Source organism: Pectinophora gossypiella, chromosome 9, assembly GCF_024362695.1.
Source record: "Pectinophora gossypiella chromosome 9, ilPecGoss1.1, whole genome shotgun sequence".
NCBI lineage: Eukaryota > Metazoa > Arthropoda > Insecta > Lepidoptera > Gelechiidae > Pectinophora > Pectinophora gossypiella.
Window position 1 is genome coordinate 3,845,640 of NC_065412.1, and position 20,204 is coordinate 3,865,843.

A 20,204-nucleotide genomic window follows, 5' to 3' on the forward strand; every position below is an offset into this window, starting at 1 on the left:
CGCATTGCGTTTTAAAATTGCATTTGCTTAGACAACTAGATATCACGCACATACATCTAAAGCTCAGGTTCATTATCACCTTTAAGTGTAATTACCTGAGAACCCACACCTCCTCAATTAGCCAGGGCGTCTGCTAATGACGTGACCTTTCTCAACAAAACGTGTCTTGTGTCTGCTTGAGCTACGTCGTCATTGGAGGACTAATGTGGACGTATCACGGTACTTACCTACTGACACTTGCCTGTTTTCTGTTTTATTTGAAGATTATGATCATGCCATATATATAAACATCTTGGGTCTTATTTATTTTGAATAGACATCCGAATAAGCAAATAAATACAAAACTGACTTAAAATATTTTAGCAAAATTAAATCCTAATGTATAAGGAACTATTATTATGCATAGACTCCACTTAATTCTCATTTGGTGAAACTGTACGACTGCGTCTCTCAACTTTAAACCAACTTAAGTTCTGGCTGGTACATGTATAAAGCTCTATTCGAACACATGTACTTATTCGTACACGAAATTTCAACATAAGTGATGTAAACTTAGCTCTGCGTTTCTCATCCCAACTTGTCGCAAGAGAATTAAGCTTTGCAGTTCTAACTCGTTACTGGCATGCACATGTTTGTTTGAACATGCATGCAAAGTATCCTGAATTCCGAAGTCTCTCCATTCCAAATTCGGTCTCCCCAATCCCCAGTGTGTGGATGAGGAAGTTTTGACACAGGAATTAAATTATGCATGGATTGAGATATTCGGGAATCACTCCATTCTGTCTACTTTGGGACGCAGTGTAAAAATGTTTGTTTTGTTAGGTACTTGTCATAAAGGAAATAAATATGAATTCCCAAAGTTTAGTCTTTTTAGTTCCCGATGTATAATTTCAGAGTTCCCGGGTTAGAATTACGATGAGGATATATTACAAAAATCACTTTGTGATCCCTGGTTTGATTAGGCCATTTTAGGCTGATTCACCTGACGGTCCGAATGTAAGACGACTCGTGCTTCGGAAGTTAAGCCGTTGGTCTCGGTTACTACTTACTTAAGTATTCATACTTACATCATTTAACGACTCATGTAACCAGTACGTAGGTACTTACATCTTCAAATAAGACCAGAGCGGATGAAGTTGGTAAGTATATTCCACCTCATGAACCACACGATAAAAGAAGTGTTTAATTTAGCATCACAGAAAAGTCACAGTGTGACGGATATGTGGGATAAGTATTATACAATCCCTCTATATCTGTTTATTTGACGTTCGAGTTTTTTTAGCTCCCAATCCAGCACAAGAGCCTACAGCTAAGAGATATCTTAATGTCACCACCCATAATACTTATAATAATCCATTAGGTGCGTAAGACGTTACAGGACTTTATCAAGATACTTAGCAATCTCTCATCTCATGTACTTGGTATACAGTAATATATTATAGCTTGTTCATAATATGACATAAGTATCTTGATGCTTATTTTTAGGTATAAAAATAAACATTGTTACGAACCTGAGAAGGCTCAAAAATCTATTTTCTTCTATCGTGTAGGTTGTGAGGTGGATTACCAACCCCATCAACCCTGGTGTCAGGGTTACTATTGAGAAAAAGCTGGCAACAACCTAATCGTCCACATATTTTTGAACATTTTGATTGGAACCATTGGCGCAGTGACGATGAGGTTGTTCCCAACTTTAGGAACACGCAGGTTGTGCCGATGTTTTTAGTCACTTACAGTGTATCTATACGGACACCTTGCACGTCCTTAATTATTGGATATTCTGGATGTTGCTAACTATATGTATACCTTGATTGTCACTAACTATTTGCTTCTGACCGTACCATGTGTGGAGTAGGTATAATGTCGTAGGCCCCAGATGCCCTTTAAAATCTAGGACCCATTGTTTAACTAGGCCTTACGAGGATATGCTACTAACTACAATAGTACACCCACTCTTCGCCAGCTATAGATGTTTAAGTCCCATGTAATAGGGGCGAATAGGTCCGCCGCGGACCTATTGCCATTGACCGAGCACAAATCCTAGAAACCGCATGATATGAAATATCTGTGATTCAAATATGAATTCAAACTTATACGTACAAAGTCAAATTCATAGTTTAAAGCCCTAGCCGGGAGTCGAACCCATGAGACTAAGATGTAAGGAAAAAGATGTAAAAAAACTTAAACTTTTTTTAAGTTTAAGTTTTGTTTTTTTCTTCTTCTATCAGGGCTATCACGAATTTCACACGGATCCACGAATTTTCTGTATTATGTACCTTATAATATACTAATAAAGTATAATGCCATATCCTCCCTTGTTTCCTCCTAGACATGATGAAGTGCCCATTTACGGACAATAGACACTCTACGTTCTTTTGTCCCATGAACACTGGATGGCCAAGGTTATTGACACAACTCAATTCTGCACTACCCTAATGTCCAAGTAGTTTATTTTAGTTAAAAGGAACACGCATCAATATTTCATCTATTTGTACCTAAATCATTTCTTTCACTTTTAATGTCACTTCATTGAGTAGGGTAATGACAAGAAACAGCAATAAAGTTGATAACAACACAAAGGGTTTTGATGACTACAAAATTCAAGAGATAGAGAGACAGGTACTTATCCTAAAGTAATTTTTTAATTGAATTGGGTATTTTTACGCACAACTTGTTTAAATTGTACCTCTCTAAATAGGTCAAACTCAGAACTACCCACCAAGTCTTGTACGTGTTGCCGGCGTTAGTCTCAAGTTTAGTATTCGTCCGATGAACATGAATGAACGAAGGGGTGTCAAATCCGATGAACTTCATCGGATAAATTTCGGATTTGACACCCCTATCTCACTAAATGGTTTCTTAACAAATTATTCGGATATTCAATCGTGTAGATCAAACCCTCCAAATTCTAACTTTGCCACCTAGATCTACTAACATTTTAGAAACATTAAAAATAAAACTATGCTGCTGCTTCTATGCTGTTCTGGGAGCATATAAAAAACATAGAACACGTTCAGCTGCTTCTCTTCCCGGGCATGTCGTAAAAACCGACAGAGGGATTGTGTCCTCTAACATGATGGACTAATGTTATGGGCGATAGGCTGATCCCTTATCACCATAAGGTTCATCATATCCATCTTTGGACTTCGTATCAACAGTGGCTGCAAGATGTCTTTGATTACTTGTGGCTCTGCCCACCCCATTAGGGATTACGGGCATGAGTTTATGTATGTATGTATGTAAAAATAAAAATGCTCCTCAAAGATCCACTTCAACTCTCGACACCAACTGTCGCCGTAAATCACAACTGTCGCCAACCCTAAAGATAACGTCCGGTTTTCACCTTATCTCAGCTTGAAGGGACTACTGAGCATTTTTCTAGGGGAGTTTAGTCTTGTCAGGTGTCAGTGTCGCATTTATGGTGCCTAGGGAACTCCACCCAAAATGGACTATCGCCACAAATGGCCACAATTGATTAGAAAATTAGCTACCTATTTGGGCTTAATATTCTACCAATGCAGCAATGTGTGATAAAACTTTATTGCCGGTTTCACTGTCGCCATGCCCTGGGATTCCCTGTATTAACAGCTACGGTTATAAAATGAGGCCCCCACGGGTGTAACCTAGGGAGGGGCCACATACCCTAAATGCGGCGCTGTCACGTGACAGATGTGGTAGGTAGGTAACGCGCTATCCGTTTCAAATGCTTCTTTAGAACACACGTTTACACTTTGCATAGTTGTTGCCACTTTTGTTATTATTAACAGTACGGGGATTTTCGGTAATTATGGCCACGAATAAAAAAAATAACAATCCACAGATTTTCAAAAGTTTTGTAATTTTAATTTTCAAGAGGTTCAAGCCCGAATTGTCCGCGCGGTAAAATTGTTATTCTTTTTAAAAATGGCGTTCGTCTGTCAATGGCAAATGGAGAGGCGGAAATTTTAAATCACACAAAAGCGAATGGAATGAGGGACTTTCCAGATGAAGTTCTTTGAAAATCACATAGATGGCGTTGTTGAGTTTAGAATGCTGACAGTACGGCTAGCGGACCAAAGTAAAAAAAAGCGATGAAGTGTTGATATTCTCTTTGGCAATAAAGCATGGTTTATAACAATACAAATTCCTAAACTGAACAACGCCATCTGTGTGATTTTTAAAGAACGTAAGCAGGAAAGTCCTGCATGAAATGCGTGAGTAATAAGAAATAAACTTGTTGTGTTCAAACTACGAGTATATACCTAGTTTCTAACAAATTCATCATCATCAGCCCATTAACGTCTCCACTGCTGGGGCACGGGCCTTCCCCATGGATGGATAGGGAGATCGGGCCTTAAACCATCACACCGGCCCAGTGCGGATTGATGGTTATTAACGACTGCTAATGCAGCCGGGACCAACGGCTTAACGTGCCTTCCGAAGCACGGAGGAGCTCGAGATGAAAACTTTTTTTTTTGTGGTCACCCATCCTATGACCGGCCTTTGCGAAAGTTGCTTAACTTCAACAATCGCAGACCGAGCGCGTTAACCGCTGCACCACCGAGCTCCTCAAACAAATTATAAAATGTTAATTATTTGGTCATAGTTCAATTTGAACTTAATTTACTATTATAAACTATCTTCAAGTTTGACTAGAGACTATATATAGCTTCTTAGAACTATTCACTTATATGAAGTAGACTTACCTACGTTTGATGCTTTTAATTGAATTAATTATTACCTGCACACATAGTTATTACTTAACAACTTCAATCAACAAGTTCTAATATTGATCAAAATGTAATATCATATTCGAGAACATTGCCATTAATTTGCGAATTTAAACGTAACAACAATTATTATACCTACTACATTGAATAGGTATCTGTTTTTAACGTTGGGAAATGCATTACGCATACCACGCTGCCCGGGGAGGAGGACGGGGGGGGGGAGGTGTTATGTGGGACTCCCCTGGTGGTTACACCCGATCATCATCACTAATTTAGGAGCCACGCTCTTGTCGGTGTAGCATTCTCCATGCTACTTTTTAGGGAAAAATAGGGCAGTAGCACCACCGACCTGCAGTGGAGCAGCGTGGTGAAGTTTTCTCCATACCCCCTCGTGTTGATTGAGGGGAGGTCTATGTCCAGCAGTGGGACGTATATAGGCTGTTTATGTTATGCAAGTGTTTGAGAGCCAAGCAAAATTTTATATTTTTCGACAATTTAATATAAAACAATTGAACACACGTTCACCGCTTGTTTATTTTTATTGGACAGCTGGTCAATGGAGAAACGATTCCTGTACTTTTAAGCAGAATTTCAATTTCCGAAGTTTCAGTTACCTATATGACACTATGCCACTATCAAAGGCTCCGTTTTCATTTCGTAGATATTAAATTCTTTGTGAGATATTTTGGGTCCAGTTTGCGAAAGTTTGTAAAGCGCTTGTTAGCGGATACGGGGGTTGCTGCTTTTTGAAACAAGGTTCTACTCTTTTGTCACGCTGTAAGGACTACTAGGGCCTCACGTCGTGATAAACAAACCATCAAATATGTGGAAGTGCAGACCGATCCTTCATGCCTTGTACTGTATTATCTACTTAATAGAGTTCGACTTTTTCTGATCTAAGCTACCTGCGTGCATCTCCAATCACCGATAAGTCATTTATTAGGCTAATATATAGTGTTTAAATATAGTGTATAAATGTTTACATTCTTAATATTTTATGTCATCATAGGTGCCTTGTATTAACTTCAAAAACATTTCAGCGTAAATGAATCTCACTCAATTTATTGTCGGAAAATAGAGCGTAAATCTCAAACAGAACTCACTTTTATCAAATAAATTATGGAAGCCCTTTCCGGGTCCCTCTTAGTTTCCTGATAAGCTCACTGATAGTGATACATTTCCTGAATAGGTACCCGGTATAAAATATTCAACATTTCGGCGGTTCGCAAGCAATGTAGAGAGAATTATTTATCAGCTTGTTTACATCTATATGGTTGGTTAGGTAGAAACAATTTCCTTTATTTACCTCCTCAAAACGCTATGCATTCATTCAGCACCCACTGCCTTTATGTAGATTTACTCTGAACAATGGATACGCAGTTAGCAAATAATACAGGTTGTTAGTGACGTCGAAACGAAAACTTCGAAGGATGATTCAGACCATGAATCTAAGTTGATATAAAGGGGAATTTTCCGTCGCAAATTCAAATTATTGTCAGTTCCATACTTTTGCGACGGAAAAGTCCACTAGATAAATCATCCCCTTAGTGTTCGTTACGATGTCACTAACACTCTGTATAATATTATTATAATAGTCAGCGCGCTTGATGATTGCATGTCAGATTATTACTCCAGAAGAGTATTTTATTTAATGTTGGTATTACGATGCATCGAGTTCTCCTATAAAAAAAAATCTTAAATCCAAAAGCTTAAAATCCAATATTCCTCTGTTGTCCGTGATCAAATGGTAATGGATTCTGGCTTAGTGTATGTGAAGCACCGCAGTTTGATGAAAACATACAGACGCACTTTGATCCCATACACGTGGTACGTTTTTCATAGACCCGTTAGGTTTATTTACATACGTACACAAAGGTATGCATAAATAGGGATTATTGGATATGCAGACATGACCCAATGCCTTATGAAATCCATAATGTTATACAAGAATCAACTCAGCGTCCCTAATCAAATAAAACTCTATACGCGTCGATTGATAAAGAGGAGGTGGTTATCGTAGTAGGTACCTACGTATAAATCATACATAGAACCCGTTTACTACAGACACTACTGATATTACTGATTATGAAGAATGACCAGTCACTACTGACATTGTCCAGTCATTATGGAAGAAACTGGTCACTACGCATATTTTCTAATCTTTTTGGATTATAACGGTCACTAGGTATGCACATTTACCTATCAATATGGAGAATGATCAGTTATTATGGAGAATGACTGGTCACTATGGAAACTGACCGGTCATTATGGAAGAAGACCGGTCAATACTTTCATTGACCGGTCACTGTGGATAATAACCGGTTACTATGAAGAATGACCGGTTATTGTGAATAATGACCGGTCACTACGGCGATTGACAGGTAACTAGGGACACTAACCAGTCATTATGGAGAATGACCTGTCACTACTGACATTGACCGGTCACTATAGAGAATGTCCTTTCTTTCCTTTCTAATTTTTACTTATAAATTCTGTATGAAATTTAAATCAATTCCTATCCCACCACAGGCGTTTTCATAAGTAATTATCATCCATATATTTTCACCATTTGCAGCACAAAATGCAAGGGGCGCGCCTATCGATGCGGTTTAGGTCATGAGTGCGCTTAATGCCACGAGGTATATAGGGAGTGCTTATAGCTAAACGAAGTATTGACGGAGTGGAATATTCTTGACTTCTCTGCTGGTAGTAAAGAAAAAACATGGCTAAGCTAGTTTAGCAGCTAAACGTATTCTGGACATTCTGTTATCCTGAGGAAGACATAAATCACAGATTTTAAACGTGACTTATTGTAAGTTTATGCCGTATTAGCATTAACTACTTTACCGAATCGTAAAAGTTGTTTTTTTTTCTACACGACTGCGGGAAAGTAAAATGGATGTCCAATTTGTCCTAATAGTTTCCTTACCATTGCAAACGACCACGGCTATCTATTCGGAAGAATTTCAAAGAAACACACCTATTTTCTTGTTCCATACTTTTTATTGCGTGATTTTTCCATAGTTGGGTTTTAAATTCAAATTCAAAATATTTATTTCGTAAACTAGTCCATATTATGTTAGTAACAGAAAGCTTAACCTAGTATTAGTAACAGATTCGAAAGACGACAACATAAAAATAAGCTACATGAGACCGGCACGAGTCACCGATGCCGCGGGCAGCTATGTAGGTAACTGCGTGCAATCGCACCCATTGGTTCAGCAGCGCAAAGTCGTACCGGTCCACCAATGCGCTCATGATGGTGTTGGGGCTGGCACGCGCACGGCGCAACAGAGAGATAGTTTTAGTTTTCTAACTTACATTTTTATTATTAAAAATAGGTTTGTGTTTGACCACAATCCAACCGGATGCTAAGTGAAGATGTGACTTAAGACACGCTTACTTAGTAAATACCTATTCTCTCTAGTGTTCCATGAGTCACGTGTAGTCTCGATGGTACATTATAAACTGACTTGATTTGAATACACCTACGTATAAGTAAATATGTGTAAGTACCTCAGTAAATAAGAAAGAAAACATTTATTCAACAAAAAATACACAATTACATATTGTTAAGTGATATAGTTAGTAATTAACAATAGAGTTACGAATAATTCCGAAACGGCTGCAGCTGAGCAAATGACATAGCCTAGCTGTAGATTATGGCGCTGATTTTCAGCTGCAGTCGATTTATGATCTATAATTGTAAAACCTTTCCGCCCCAGCGACCATCGGTTCTCCTCGCTATGTGTCCTGCCCACTGCCACTTCAGCTTTGCAATTCTCCGAGCTATGTCGGTGAAGGTTCTAGAATGGCGACTACGTGTCGGACGACACTCAGTGGGTAGGCCCGCTACAAGGTGGACCGACGATCTGGTGAAGGTCGCGGGAAGCCGCTGGATGCGGGAAGCGCAGGACCGATCGTCGTGGAGATCCTTGGGGGAGGCCTATGCCCAGCAGTGGGCGTCGTACGGCTGATGATGATGTATGCTTTTACCCGCTATCTGCCCTCTCCTCGTTAATCTTTCACTCTAAGATCAAGCCTACTGGAAGACATTTCTGTTAAAAATAAGTTGTGCCTTTTGTCTCTCCTCATGTTGTCATAATATTGTGTTTCTGTGTTATCCTGTATATGTATAAATAAATAAATTGCTTCTGTAGGTATGAGGATTCATGGATATGTTATGCTCTTTATAATCCTTAACCAACTCGATTACGGTAAAGTGGATATCTCGTATGTTACATAAGTAATGTACGTATGACTGTTTTATGTAGGATTCCTGGTGTATTCCCAAGAGCTTCTTATGTAATCCAGTTATCTAATCTGCATGAAAGCTTCCAAATTAGCATAGGTAATGTCTACCTAGCAGTTGATGCATTTACTACGGTGTTTGTCGTAGGTCTCTAAACGGATATTCAGATTTGGTATAAGTTTTAGTTTTATCACCTTTTGATTCTCATAATTAAAGAGTTCTACAATCTTCACTAGGGTGGCTAAAGAAGAATATAACAGAATTTTGTTTCTTTTAAAAAAAGATTGTCTAGAGCCCTGTCTCGAGGTTTTTCTTGTAGCTTCTTTTTTCGAATTGTCGCGTTGACAGCGACTCTCCGAACTGCGATTCCCGCTACGGCGAGTGGCTTGACGTCGCTTCCGGCTACACAGGTTGTGAGAAACTGCAGTATTTTTAGGCGGATGAGACGTTTGTTACGTAAAAAATGACGATTCAAAGCGTAACAATGTGACCTACTGAATAAAGATATTTTTGCATTGAATGGTACTACATAAATCATTATACTGACGGAAGTAAGGGGTGGTATGTACACATCCTCTTCGGGGATAGAGGCGTGATGTAAGTATGCCTACCTGATAAAATATGGTTTCCACATTTCAATGCTCTTTGTCGTGTGTGATGTTCGTAAATGAACGCCGTTGCGTTACCACTGTATTTGTATAATTTATACATCTATGAATGCTTATGTACGTAGGTTTATTCAGTCGGGGCTTGGAATAATGACGCACTGGTGCTGATTCCTGTACACACCATCTAATTTTATTTTAAGTTATACCTGTCATTTTCTTATCCGCTGAAAAAGAAAAGGACGGGCAATCGACAGGTATAAAATTGATGGAACACACAAGTCAATTGTAGCCAGAAAAAAAACCCGTCCAAAAATGTATACTTACTGACCAATAACCCGATAGAATTAAGTTGACAGCACACGTCAAATGGGTTTCTAGCGAGCGATATGCCTATTATGTTCGACCGGGTTATTCATTTTAAAATTTACAGTTGAAAATGTCAGATATAACTTAAAATAAAATTAGGCTGTGTCAGCATGAATCGGGGCCACTGCCTACTCTTATTACTATTGCAAGGCTTTCAGCCCGTTGAAATTCAAATCTGTTGGCTGTTTAATTAAGGCTGTAGCTTTGTTTCCGTTCTATTCTTGTTGTTATTTCGGGTATGAATGCTTATCTATTATTAGGATTTACCTACCACGTTCTAGGATGTTTTCCATTTCGGTGGAAAGGAAAATGATAGGTACTTATAACTTAAAATAAAATTAGGCTATGTCTGCCTGAATTGGAGCCACTGCCAAATTCAAACCTGTTGACTGTTTAATTAAGGTTGTAGCTTAGTTTCTACTCTTGTTGTTATTTCGGGTATGAATGCATTTATCTATTATTAGGATTTACCTACCACGTTCTGGGATGTTTTCTATCGAGTGCATCTAATGTTAGGGATGTAATGGATTTTAGGGTGCAGTATCATTGTTTATGTCATACTTATAAGGTATAAAATGCAGAGTCTGAACTGAAGACTAGACAAGGGTAAACTTCATCAACTCGCCGAGAACATGGTAGTGTAGTAGTAAATGTTTCCAAGTTTTATGTATGATTATCTATACGATCTCGAAGAAGTAATTCTCCTTCTTCTGCCCGGGTCGATGGCCGACTACACCTATACTGCTGTCAGGGTTATTAATGAGCCGCCACAGATGCCTAACGTGACGTATGTTACGACTACTAACGAAAACTACGAAAACTTTGAGCGATGATTCAGACTATCATTCTGAGTTGATATCAAGTAAATTTTCCGTCAAGCAAAAGTACGGAACTGAAATTAATAAAAAAAAAACACAAAAATGTTCATGAATTTTCGGACAGGCAATTCCACTTAATATCAAATCAGGATCATTCTTAGGATCATGATCTGAATCATCCCCCTCAGTATTCGTTACGGTGTCACTAACACCCATACGTACTTGTGTGGCTACATGTATGTACTTGTACAGGGGGTTAGTGACACCGTAACGAATACTGAGGGGGATGATTCAGCTTATTATTCTCAGTTAATATCAAGTGGAATTTTCAACGCAAAAGTATAGAATTGAATTAATAATTAAAAAAAAAACATGAATTTTGCGACGGAAATTCCACTTGATATTAACTCAGAATCATGGTCTGAATCATCCCCCTCAGTATTCGTTACGATGTCACTAACACCCTGTATACGTGAAACCCTTATGGGTATGACATCCGTTTACTTATTCAGATGGACTAGCTAATGCTCCAATCTAGGTCAGACCACAAAGCACCAGGTAGGTAAGCTACATAGCTGAATCAAATATTTTGTTCTTATTATTTATTAACTTTGAGGAGCTCGGTGGCGCAGCGGTAAACGCGCTCGGCCTACGATTGTTGAAATTAAGCAACTTTCGCAAAGGCCGGTCATAGGATCACAAAAAGAAAGTTTTCATCTCGAGCTCCCCTGTGCTTCGGAAGGCACGTTAAGCCATTGGTCCCGGCTGCATTAGCACTCGTTAATAACCATCAATCCGCACTGGGCCCGCGTGATGCTTTAAGGCCCGATCTCCCTATCCATCCATAGGGAAGGCCCGTGCCCCAGCAGTGGGGACGTTAATGGGCTGATGATGATAATTTATTAACTTTACCTGTATACGGTTGGATTCACATTTTTTTTGTTTAAATTTCTCTACTGAACCGGGAATAAAGAAAAACCTGCTTACCGTCCCGCATATGCAGTTAAAGTAGACTAAGGGAATTATGCCCTTACGTGGTGGACAATCGTAACTGCCATTGGTTGGTAACCGGTTACTACATTATGGTCATCCAATGGTCATCAATATCATGACTTAAAACTTCAACATCAATGACTTTCCAGGTTACGATCCTTCTAATTTCCTAGATAACAGACATAATATCGTCACTGGAAAGGCAAAATTACGTAAGCGCCAAAATAGGTATTTTGGGTTTTTTATATATTCGGAATCAGCGTTTCATTCTGCGTCGATCTGTCTGGGTAGCATTGCGATACGAGCACTTTTTTGGCGCTTACGTAAATTTGAAAATAGTTGACTTTTTTCAATTCCAGTTTCTTAAACGACAAGATTTTGGTGTTTTTTTCGTGACTGGTGTATAAGTAATATTGTGGTCCTATATAATAACTACATATTAACTTTAAGTAAATTTGGCATTCTATAGTTTGAAAAGTATCATTTTATTAGTAATTTTGGACTACTGAAAATAAAAAATAGACTATGTATAAGTCATTTTTATTTACAGCTTTTAAAATAAGTAAGGCGTATAAGAAAAAAATGTCTTAGCATGTTTATGCAGTGAATGGCGAATAAGTAATTTTGACTTACAGTATTTAGAATAAGTAAGGCGTGTACGTAAATTTGCCTTCGCATTTTTATGCTGTTATTAAGCAAGTTTGTGGGCTAGCAGTAAGTTTCCCAGGAAGTTATTTTTTAACAATAGATCTAAAAGTAAAACTATTTTAGAATTGATTTTATAATTTATTAGCGACTCGGCTTCGCTCGGATGCAATGCTGAGGAAAAATGAAATTATTTACGACATCACATTAAAATCCTCAAAAATAACAGTATTTCTACACTATTTATTGGATGTTATTATACATACCTATAAACTTTCCTCTTGAATCACTCTATCTACTAAAGAAAATTGTATCAAAATCCGTTGCGCAATTTTAAAGATTTAAGCGTACATAGGGATATAGGGACAGAAAAAGCGACATTGTTATACTTTTTAAGTTCTGTCGTTTGCATATTTAGCGCCAATTTTGAATTGAGAACTCAAAATTCAAATTTGTTGGAATTTCGAATATCAAAACAATTGAAAGCATTAGGATTAATGCAATTGTTTAGTCACAGCGTTGGTTTGAATCTGTCAGATCATGTCCGAAAATGAATCTTACAAAGAAAAATTTTCTATAACTTTCGAAGAGGCCTACTGCGACTTCAGTGTTTCAAACAGTTAAAATCTCTATTCCACGATGAAGTGCAATGTCTGCGAGCCATCGAACGCTGGTATTTAGAATTCGAGCGTGGATATCCGCCTTCACTGAAGATAATATCGTTGCTGTGAGACAACTAATCCTCAAAAATCGTCATGTGACATACCGAGAATAGAGGCGTTATTAGGCATTTCAGGGATAACCATGTAAATGATATTGAATGAGGCACTTGGTGTGAGAAAACTAGTTTGCCGTTGCATCCCGCATTTTCTGACGATCATAAGGTAGCCCGCGTCAGATGGTGTAAGAAAACTCTTCAGAGGTTCAACCGAGGAGAGTCAAATCACGTGTACGACATCATCAGTGGTGACGAATCTTGGATTTATGCTATTATCCTGATTCCAAACAACAATCCACAGTTTGGGTCTTCCAAAACGAGTCAAAGCCGACTAAAGTTGTTCGCTCTCGAAGCACTTCAAAGAAGATGGTGGCTACCTTCGTGGAGAAAATCGGTCATGTTGCGACAATTGCACTTGAAGATCGTAGGACGGTTAATGCAGATTGGTATACCACAATTTGTTTACCACAAGTCATCGCCGAACTTCGAAAATCTAACCCAAAGCGACGCATGATGATGCGCAGGAGTGCAAGATGCTGCACCATGACAACGCAAGCTCACACACCGCTCGTCAAACGATTATTTGAAGCAGGAAAACGTAGAAATTCTTGACCATCCTCCATACAGTCCTGACCTAAGCTCCAATGATTTCTTTACATTTCCTAAAATTAAAAAAGAAACTCTTCGCGGTCAAAGGTTCCAGTGCGGTGAAGAAGCGGCCAACGCTTTCAAGTCAGCCATTTTGAACACTTCTACTTTGGAGTGGAATAAATGTTAAATAATACCTGGTTCGAGCGAATGGAAAAGTGTATTAAACTTCGTGGTAAATACTCTTAAAAACAATAAGGGGAATTATTGAGGAATTAAAAAGACTTGACCCTTCCAGAGACTTGACTCGACTTAGAGCCACGTATGCTTGTCCTAATTCAAATAATTTTGAGCCCAAATATACTACTGCATGGTCGACTGTGCTGCCCTGCATATGTTATGTTATGTTAGTGGGCTCTGTTTTCCGCATTTAGACTCTAAGGTGGCCCATTATGCGTGTAATTGTTGACTACGTAAGCCAACCATCTCCTTCCAGAAGCTCAGAAGCCTCCTGGGGATTTCACAGGCTTCGCAGAGCGACCCCACCCAGCGATCCAATGTGCTGCCCTGCATATTATGGACGGTGGATGACAATGACAAAATTAAGGGGAACATCCTTCTTTCAGTCATTTTGTAATATCGTCCATCTTGGATTTGAAATTTTGACATAATGACAGTATTTTACTAGTGTAGTCCTATCTTTGATACCCATATTGAGGGGGTTGTAGAAAAATATGTAATCCCCCATTATGTACCGGCTGCCATCTTAGATTTATAATGTTATTGATTTTATTATATTGCATTGACATCGGAATTAAAGGTGCGTACCAAATTTCAGATCAATCTGACAACAGGAAGGTACTTAAATTGCAATATCTAATTTTGATACAAATATACCGTACGGGTTTAGCTAAATAAAACCGTTTAACCCTTTCACGGACAGAGACCATGGGTCATTGGTGGTTCATAATAGGTAGTATGGCACCTTGGAATCGGAACGTCCGTATACGTTCTGTCTTTGAAAGTGTTAAAAAGAAACTTTTACAAACAGATAACGGGTTGTACGCTATTATTTATATTTTATGAAACTTTATTTCTGGCACTTCAGTATTTTAATAGCCATTTTTATAAATCAATTGAAGTAATAAGTAGTTTAAAGAGGTATTAAGAATAATTATTTGTCTCTTACGTCTTTTTACCCATGTAAGATATTACAAAAACTTACTTTAAAGAATTTTTGGTGAACTGACATAATCAATCGATCACTTTGTAGGCAATTTTTACATAATGAGAGCAGATGTGTAAAAGTCGTTACAGTAACTTTTACTCCGCTAACATTACAGTATTATTATATTTAAAGAAATATTGTCGTTCTCGTATGCATTGTCGTAAGAGCTGTAAGTAATTTTGCTTCCAAATAATATTTTAACCAGATGGCGGTTAAGTAAATTTGCTTTACTGTAAACTGAAGTCATTTTTACGTAAGCGCCACTATATCCTAAAATAGCAATCCAACAGTTATAATATGTATTGCTGGACATAGAAAATTAAAAAACAATGTAACCTTACTTTGACATCATCTAAATTGGATAATTGGGTAAAAAGTTATGATAAAAAAACGAAAAAATGAAACTTTAAACGGCTTTTTCTCGAAATGGCCTTTTGGCGCTTACGTAATTTTGCCTTTCCAGTGACGATATATATTTTGTCCGTTTCTGGGTATAAATGATGACCATTTTTATTACACCCAAGCACAATTACATCCCATTACTATTCTGATCAAAATAAAAAGAAGCAATATAGGTAGCAACATAATTATGTAACATTTTTATAAATTTATAATATTTTTTATAATGTAGTCTCAGTGAGAATGTTAAGGATGTAGGCTTCATACTCTAAACATTACAACGCAAATAATTGTATCTAGCTTTTAAGTCTATATCTGTTTGTTCTCCAAATAAATAATAAATAAATAATGTAACATTTTTATATAATAATATGCTTCTGTCATCACATCACATTGTATTTTGGAATAATTATCTACTTACCCGAGTAATGAGAAAATAGATAATTGTCATATTAAAACTGTACAATGCCATCTATATTATTTTTGGTGAACATAGCCTGGAAAGTCCCCCATTAGATACTTACTTTTCATATAAATCAGCAATACTTGCACGCCATGCGCACTTACGCGCCATGAATGAAGTCCTGCGGATTTAATGGCTTGAATAACCGAAAAAAATATCTGTGTGTGTATTGTGTATGCGTGGTGTACGGCCACAGGGCCGCGACAGGCGTGCGTTATGTATGTATGTAACTAATACGAAACGAACACAACAAATGACACAAACAGATCAAGTTCATTATTTATTTTCACAAGATCAAGAACATCAACAAATCTCTTAAAAATTACAATAACGAAAGACTAATAATTATAGCTCAGCTAAACTATAGCTGCATTATCATAATATTTACAAGTTAAGCTCTTTGGCCTGTACAAAAAAATATACACAAAATTATACAAAATAAATCTTATAAAATTGCGAACGAAACTCAAGGTAACGAATTTAAAATTATCAATAAATTTTCAACAGACTATTAAAAAATAATTTAAAAAATTATACAGAAAACGTGCGATACGTTCCTAGGGTGCACTTTATACAAATTTCAAATACTGACGTCGGTAAACGATTTATTGCTAAAATTTACAAAAAGTAACTTATTCCATTTTAGAAAATACAAAAGAAACACGTTTTTCTACAATAGATATGCAACATTCATAAAAATATGGAAAACATACTGAAAATATGTACCGAATATTAAAGTTACCACTGAACGCTAGAGATGTAACTACAATGATTTCGTTTTTCGAATACACGAAAGATTCTAAATACAAAAAATACCGAATTCGAACCGAAAGAGAAATCGAGTGCTAGTCTAAAATACGAAGAACTAAATGCATGAATTACGAGATATATTATCCTATGCGGGATTTCTCTAACAGATGCATACGAAGTACCACTTAACATTGAAAATCTTCAAACCGTAGACTAAGAGCAGATATCAGAAAATAATTATTTTTACCACTACCCTCAGTCTACTGTTTGGATGAGAAGCGTAAACTACCTAGAGCAGGCACAGAAGGGTTCAGTACATTTGGCTTCATACGGGAAAACCTTAGGAATATCACATCAACTATTTTAACCCTTGGGCTCGAACTAAGTTAGATATAAGTGGAATGTTCCAATAAATTCGAGATTCTTTGAATTATTTATCTATTTCCATGATAACTTCTGATTTTCCATCTATGATAGTAAACCGAAATTTACGTAATATCGAATTACTGAAACACTTTTAAAGTTACCTACTAATAGTCAAGGATACTCTATACGTATTTTGCTAGGAAACTTAGAACATCTATGGAATGAATGGTTTTTAGTTTTTATATGTTTTATATAAAATAAAGGTACTAGAGGCTACCGCCCAAGGGCAACAGGGTAAAGCGACAATAGTTACCACTAAAATTATCCTAATTTACCCTACATAGCATTGAGCTGAGATCTCGCACCTAATTCAATAATTTATGTTTACCTAATATAATTTACCATACTATTTGCAATTCTTTCTGAACTTCAACGTGTCTAGTCTAGTTCTAGAAAGAGTCTCAGTGAAACTAGCTTTCCAACCAAACAACAAAAAGTAACAAGTAAGTGTAAGTAGTATATCTTACAAAATAAGTTTTTTTTTAAATTTAGCATCAAATATTTAAAAACGAAAACGATTTTCCGTAACAACATTAGCTCGTTAGTGATTTCCAAAATCTATCATTTTAAAACTATAAAGCGCAGCTCTTGCTCTTAATGCAAATATTTATCGTATTACCAAAATCGCGCGGCAAGTCACTACATATCACTCGAACGCCTGCGTGAACGCTTTTATGCGTCGTCGTATGTTTTATAATACCGCGCGATGCCATAAACAAGAATTGAATCGTAAATTCTAGATGGAAAGCTAGTTACATCTACTTTAAGTTAAATAACGAAAAGTCTTCCGTGAACAATGAATTTACCTAATGTATTTTGATTCTATACTACGACACTACGACAGAATATCGAACCAAGAATGTAAAATAAACCTAGTCAACTGGATATGTGTAAATGAGACTATGAACATTTCACTAAGAATTTCCTAAAACCGGTTTTTTAAATTTAAATTGACAGACACAAATCTCTAAGTACTTTTTTAAAATATTTAGTTAACACGTTCTTTTGGAAGTTACACAATATTATAATAATAATGTTTACAAATTACATTCAGTCACTTTTATATTCGTGAAGAAAAGGAGATTTTTTTAGACGTGTAGCGGCGTGCGTTAGATGTAAGTCCAAACAATTCACAGTAGTAAACTCTACCATTATTTAAGAAGTTATTTTACTATGCAAGCCGATGAAAACTTACGCGAATTTAAATTTATATAAGTTTCAGAATGCTCCACGTATTTCTGCGCACCTCGAATGTTTAAGTCGTATCAGTACCGACTTTTTAGTGTAAGTAATATTATATTTTATCGTGAAAATTAGAAGATCATAGCTTTATACATGTAATGGTCCTGATTTCTGCAGACACTTCCTAATTTTATTTTAAATTACACCTGTTATTTTCTTATCCACCGAAAACGAAAGGGACGGATAATTGACAGTTGATCATTTTAAAACGAATGAGTAAATGAGTGAATAACCCGGGCGAATCAAATAGGCATCTCGCTGTGCGTATCCCGTTTGACGTGTGCTGTCAATTTAATGCGGTTGGTTTATTAGCCAACGAAAAAATTTGAGATGGTCGGTTAGATTTCTGCATAAAATTGACGTGTGTTCCATAAATTGTATGCCTGCCGATTACCCATCCCTTACGTTTTCTGCGGATCATAAAATGACAGATGATAAGAATATAACTTAAAATAAAATTAGATGGTGTATACTGGAATTAGCACCAACGTGTCTCTTCCATAGATCCAACATTCAGTAAAACACGAAAATTCCCAAATGGTAACTACATAACGTCCTAACTTTTCAGTCGTATTTTAAATCCACATTTTATCAATGAAAAATGTAATAAATATTACAAATACGTACACAATTACGTATGTAAACATTAAAAGGTAATTTAAAAATCGTATTTTACGTTTCAAACATATACAAACATCACAAGGACATCGTGAGGGGCTAATATTGAAATTCGAGAGATATCGTGATGATAATAATATAAATGTACTGCACTAGACTTAGTTACTCTCGTATACTTTATCTAGCACTTTTGGTGCTTGACACATTCGCTGTAGATAACGCTTAAAAACTGTATTTTGGAACTAAAGACGACCAAGTTTGCATTATAACAGCTATATCTCAGCGAATGCGCGAAGCATACAAAAAGTTTGACCCCATCAAAATGACTAATCTATACAATACTGCCGCATTTGCCGTTGGTGAGCGACAAGTTCGGGCCTAGAGACGGCCTGCCGAGAGTTCCGTGACTAAAAGAGCTGGTAATACCACCGCCGTTGGACTCGAAGCCGTTATTCATGTACTGGTTATTTTGCAAGCCAATCAATAACTCTACTAACGCGTTTGCGGCGCTTTGAGCGTTTAGGAGCTCGAAGATAATGCAGTTGCATTCCGGTTCGGGATTTTTGATGGATGACTTGTTGCTCGACGTGGATGAAGTGGAGTTGGTGCCCGAGGAGTTGTTGGAAGGGGGGTTGGGGTGCAGGGGGCAGGTGAGTTGTAAGTTCTTGGGGTACTGGGTGGGGATGCCTGATAGGTGGTTGGCGGCGGCACGCGCGTAGAACACGCACGTGTGCCCATCCGCGTCCGGGTAGTTCGGGTTGCCGTTGTGCTGTAACAAGACGGATTACAGGTTAATTTTTATTTATTTATTCATTTTTCCTATTGGGACAGTTTTATTTTATTTTTAATAACATGATTGTTGTCTAAAATAACGATCATTCGTACTACAGAGGTGAGCGCACGACACGCATTTCACTTTTGAGGAAAAACTTGTTGAAACTATCATCATCATCAGATACTGTATTAGAGACACAAGACGCAGGCACGCGTAGCGGTGATAAAGCCGACGATAGTATACTTTAATAACAAGAGACGACACACCTGCCCTCGTGTCGCGTGGCTCCTTATCCATGTTATGGCGTTAATAGTAAATATATGTCTGACCGTTTTTAATAGCTTCGCCATAGAATAAGGAATAATATACTACATATAGAACGGCAACTCTCTGCTCCATACCCAGATGCGTGTATCGTACACACGCATCTGTGTGTGTGACGCCTGACGCCCATACTATTGAAGACTAAAGTGAGACCGATTGGGGGTGGGGTAAACCTAGCTCAGGCGTTGGTATAAGGTATTATTCCTTATTTTATGGCGCCGCTATCAAAAATGGTAACATATATGGATAACGAGTCACGCGTCAATGTGTATTAATGTGTTT

The 20,204-nt window shown here is 37.4% G+C and overlaps 1 protein-coding gene across 5 annotated transcripts in view; it reads right to left on the reverse strand.

The window, feature by feature from the left end:
* Window positions 1-16,054: 16,054 nt before the first annotated feature.
* LOC126369372 (centaurin-gamma-1A) overlaps window positions 16,055-20,204 on the reverse strand; it is a 255,711-nt gene continuing 251,561 nt past the window's right edge. For all 5 annotated transcript variants that reach the window (XM_050013736.1, XM_050013735.1, XM_050013738.1 and 2 more), the window contains one exon: window positions 16,055-19,592. In XM_050013736.1, the coding sequence (XP_049869693.1) occupies window positions 19,155-19,592 (438 nt within the window). In that variant the 3' untranslated portion in view covers window positions 16,055-19,154. The remainder of the gene's footprint in view (window positions 19,593-20,204) is intronic.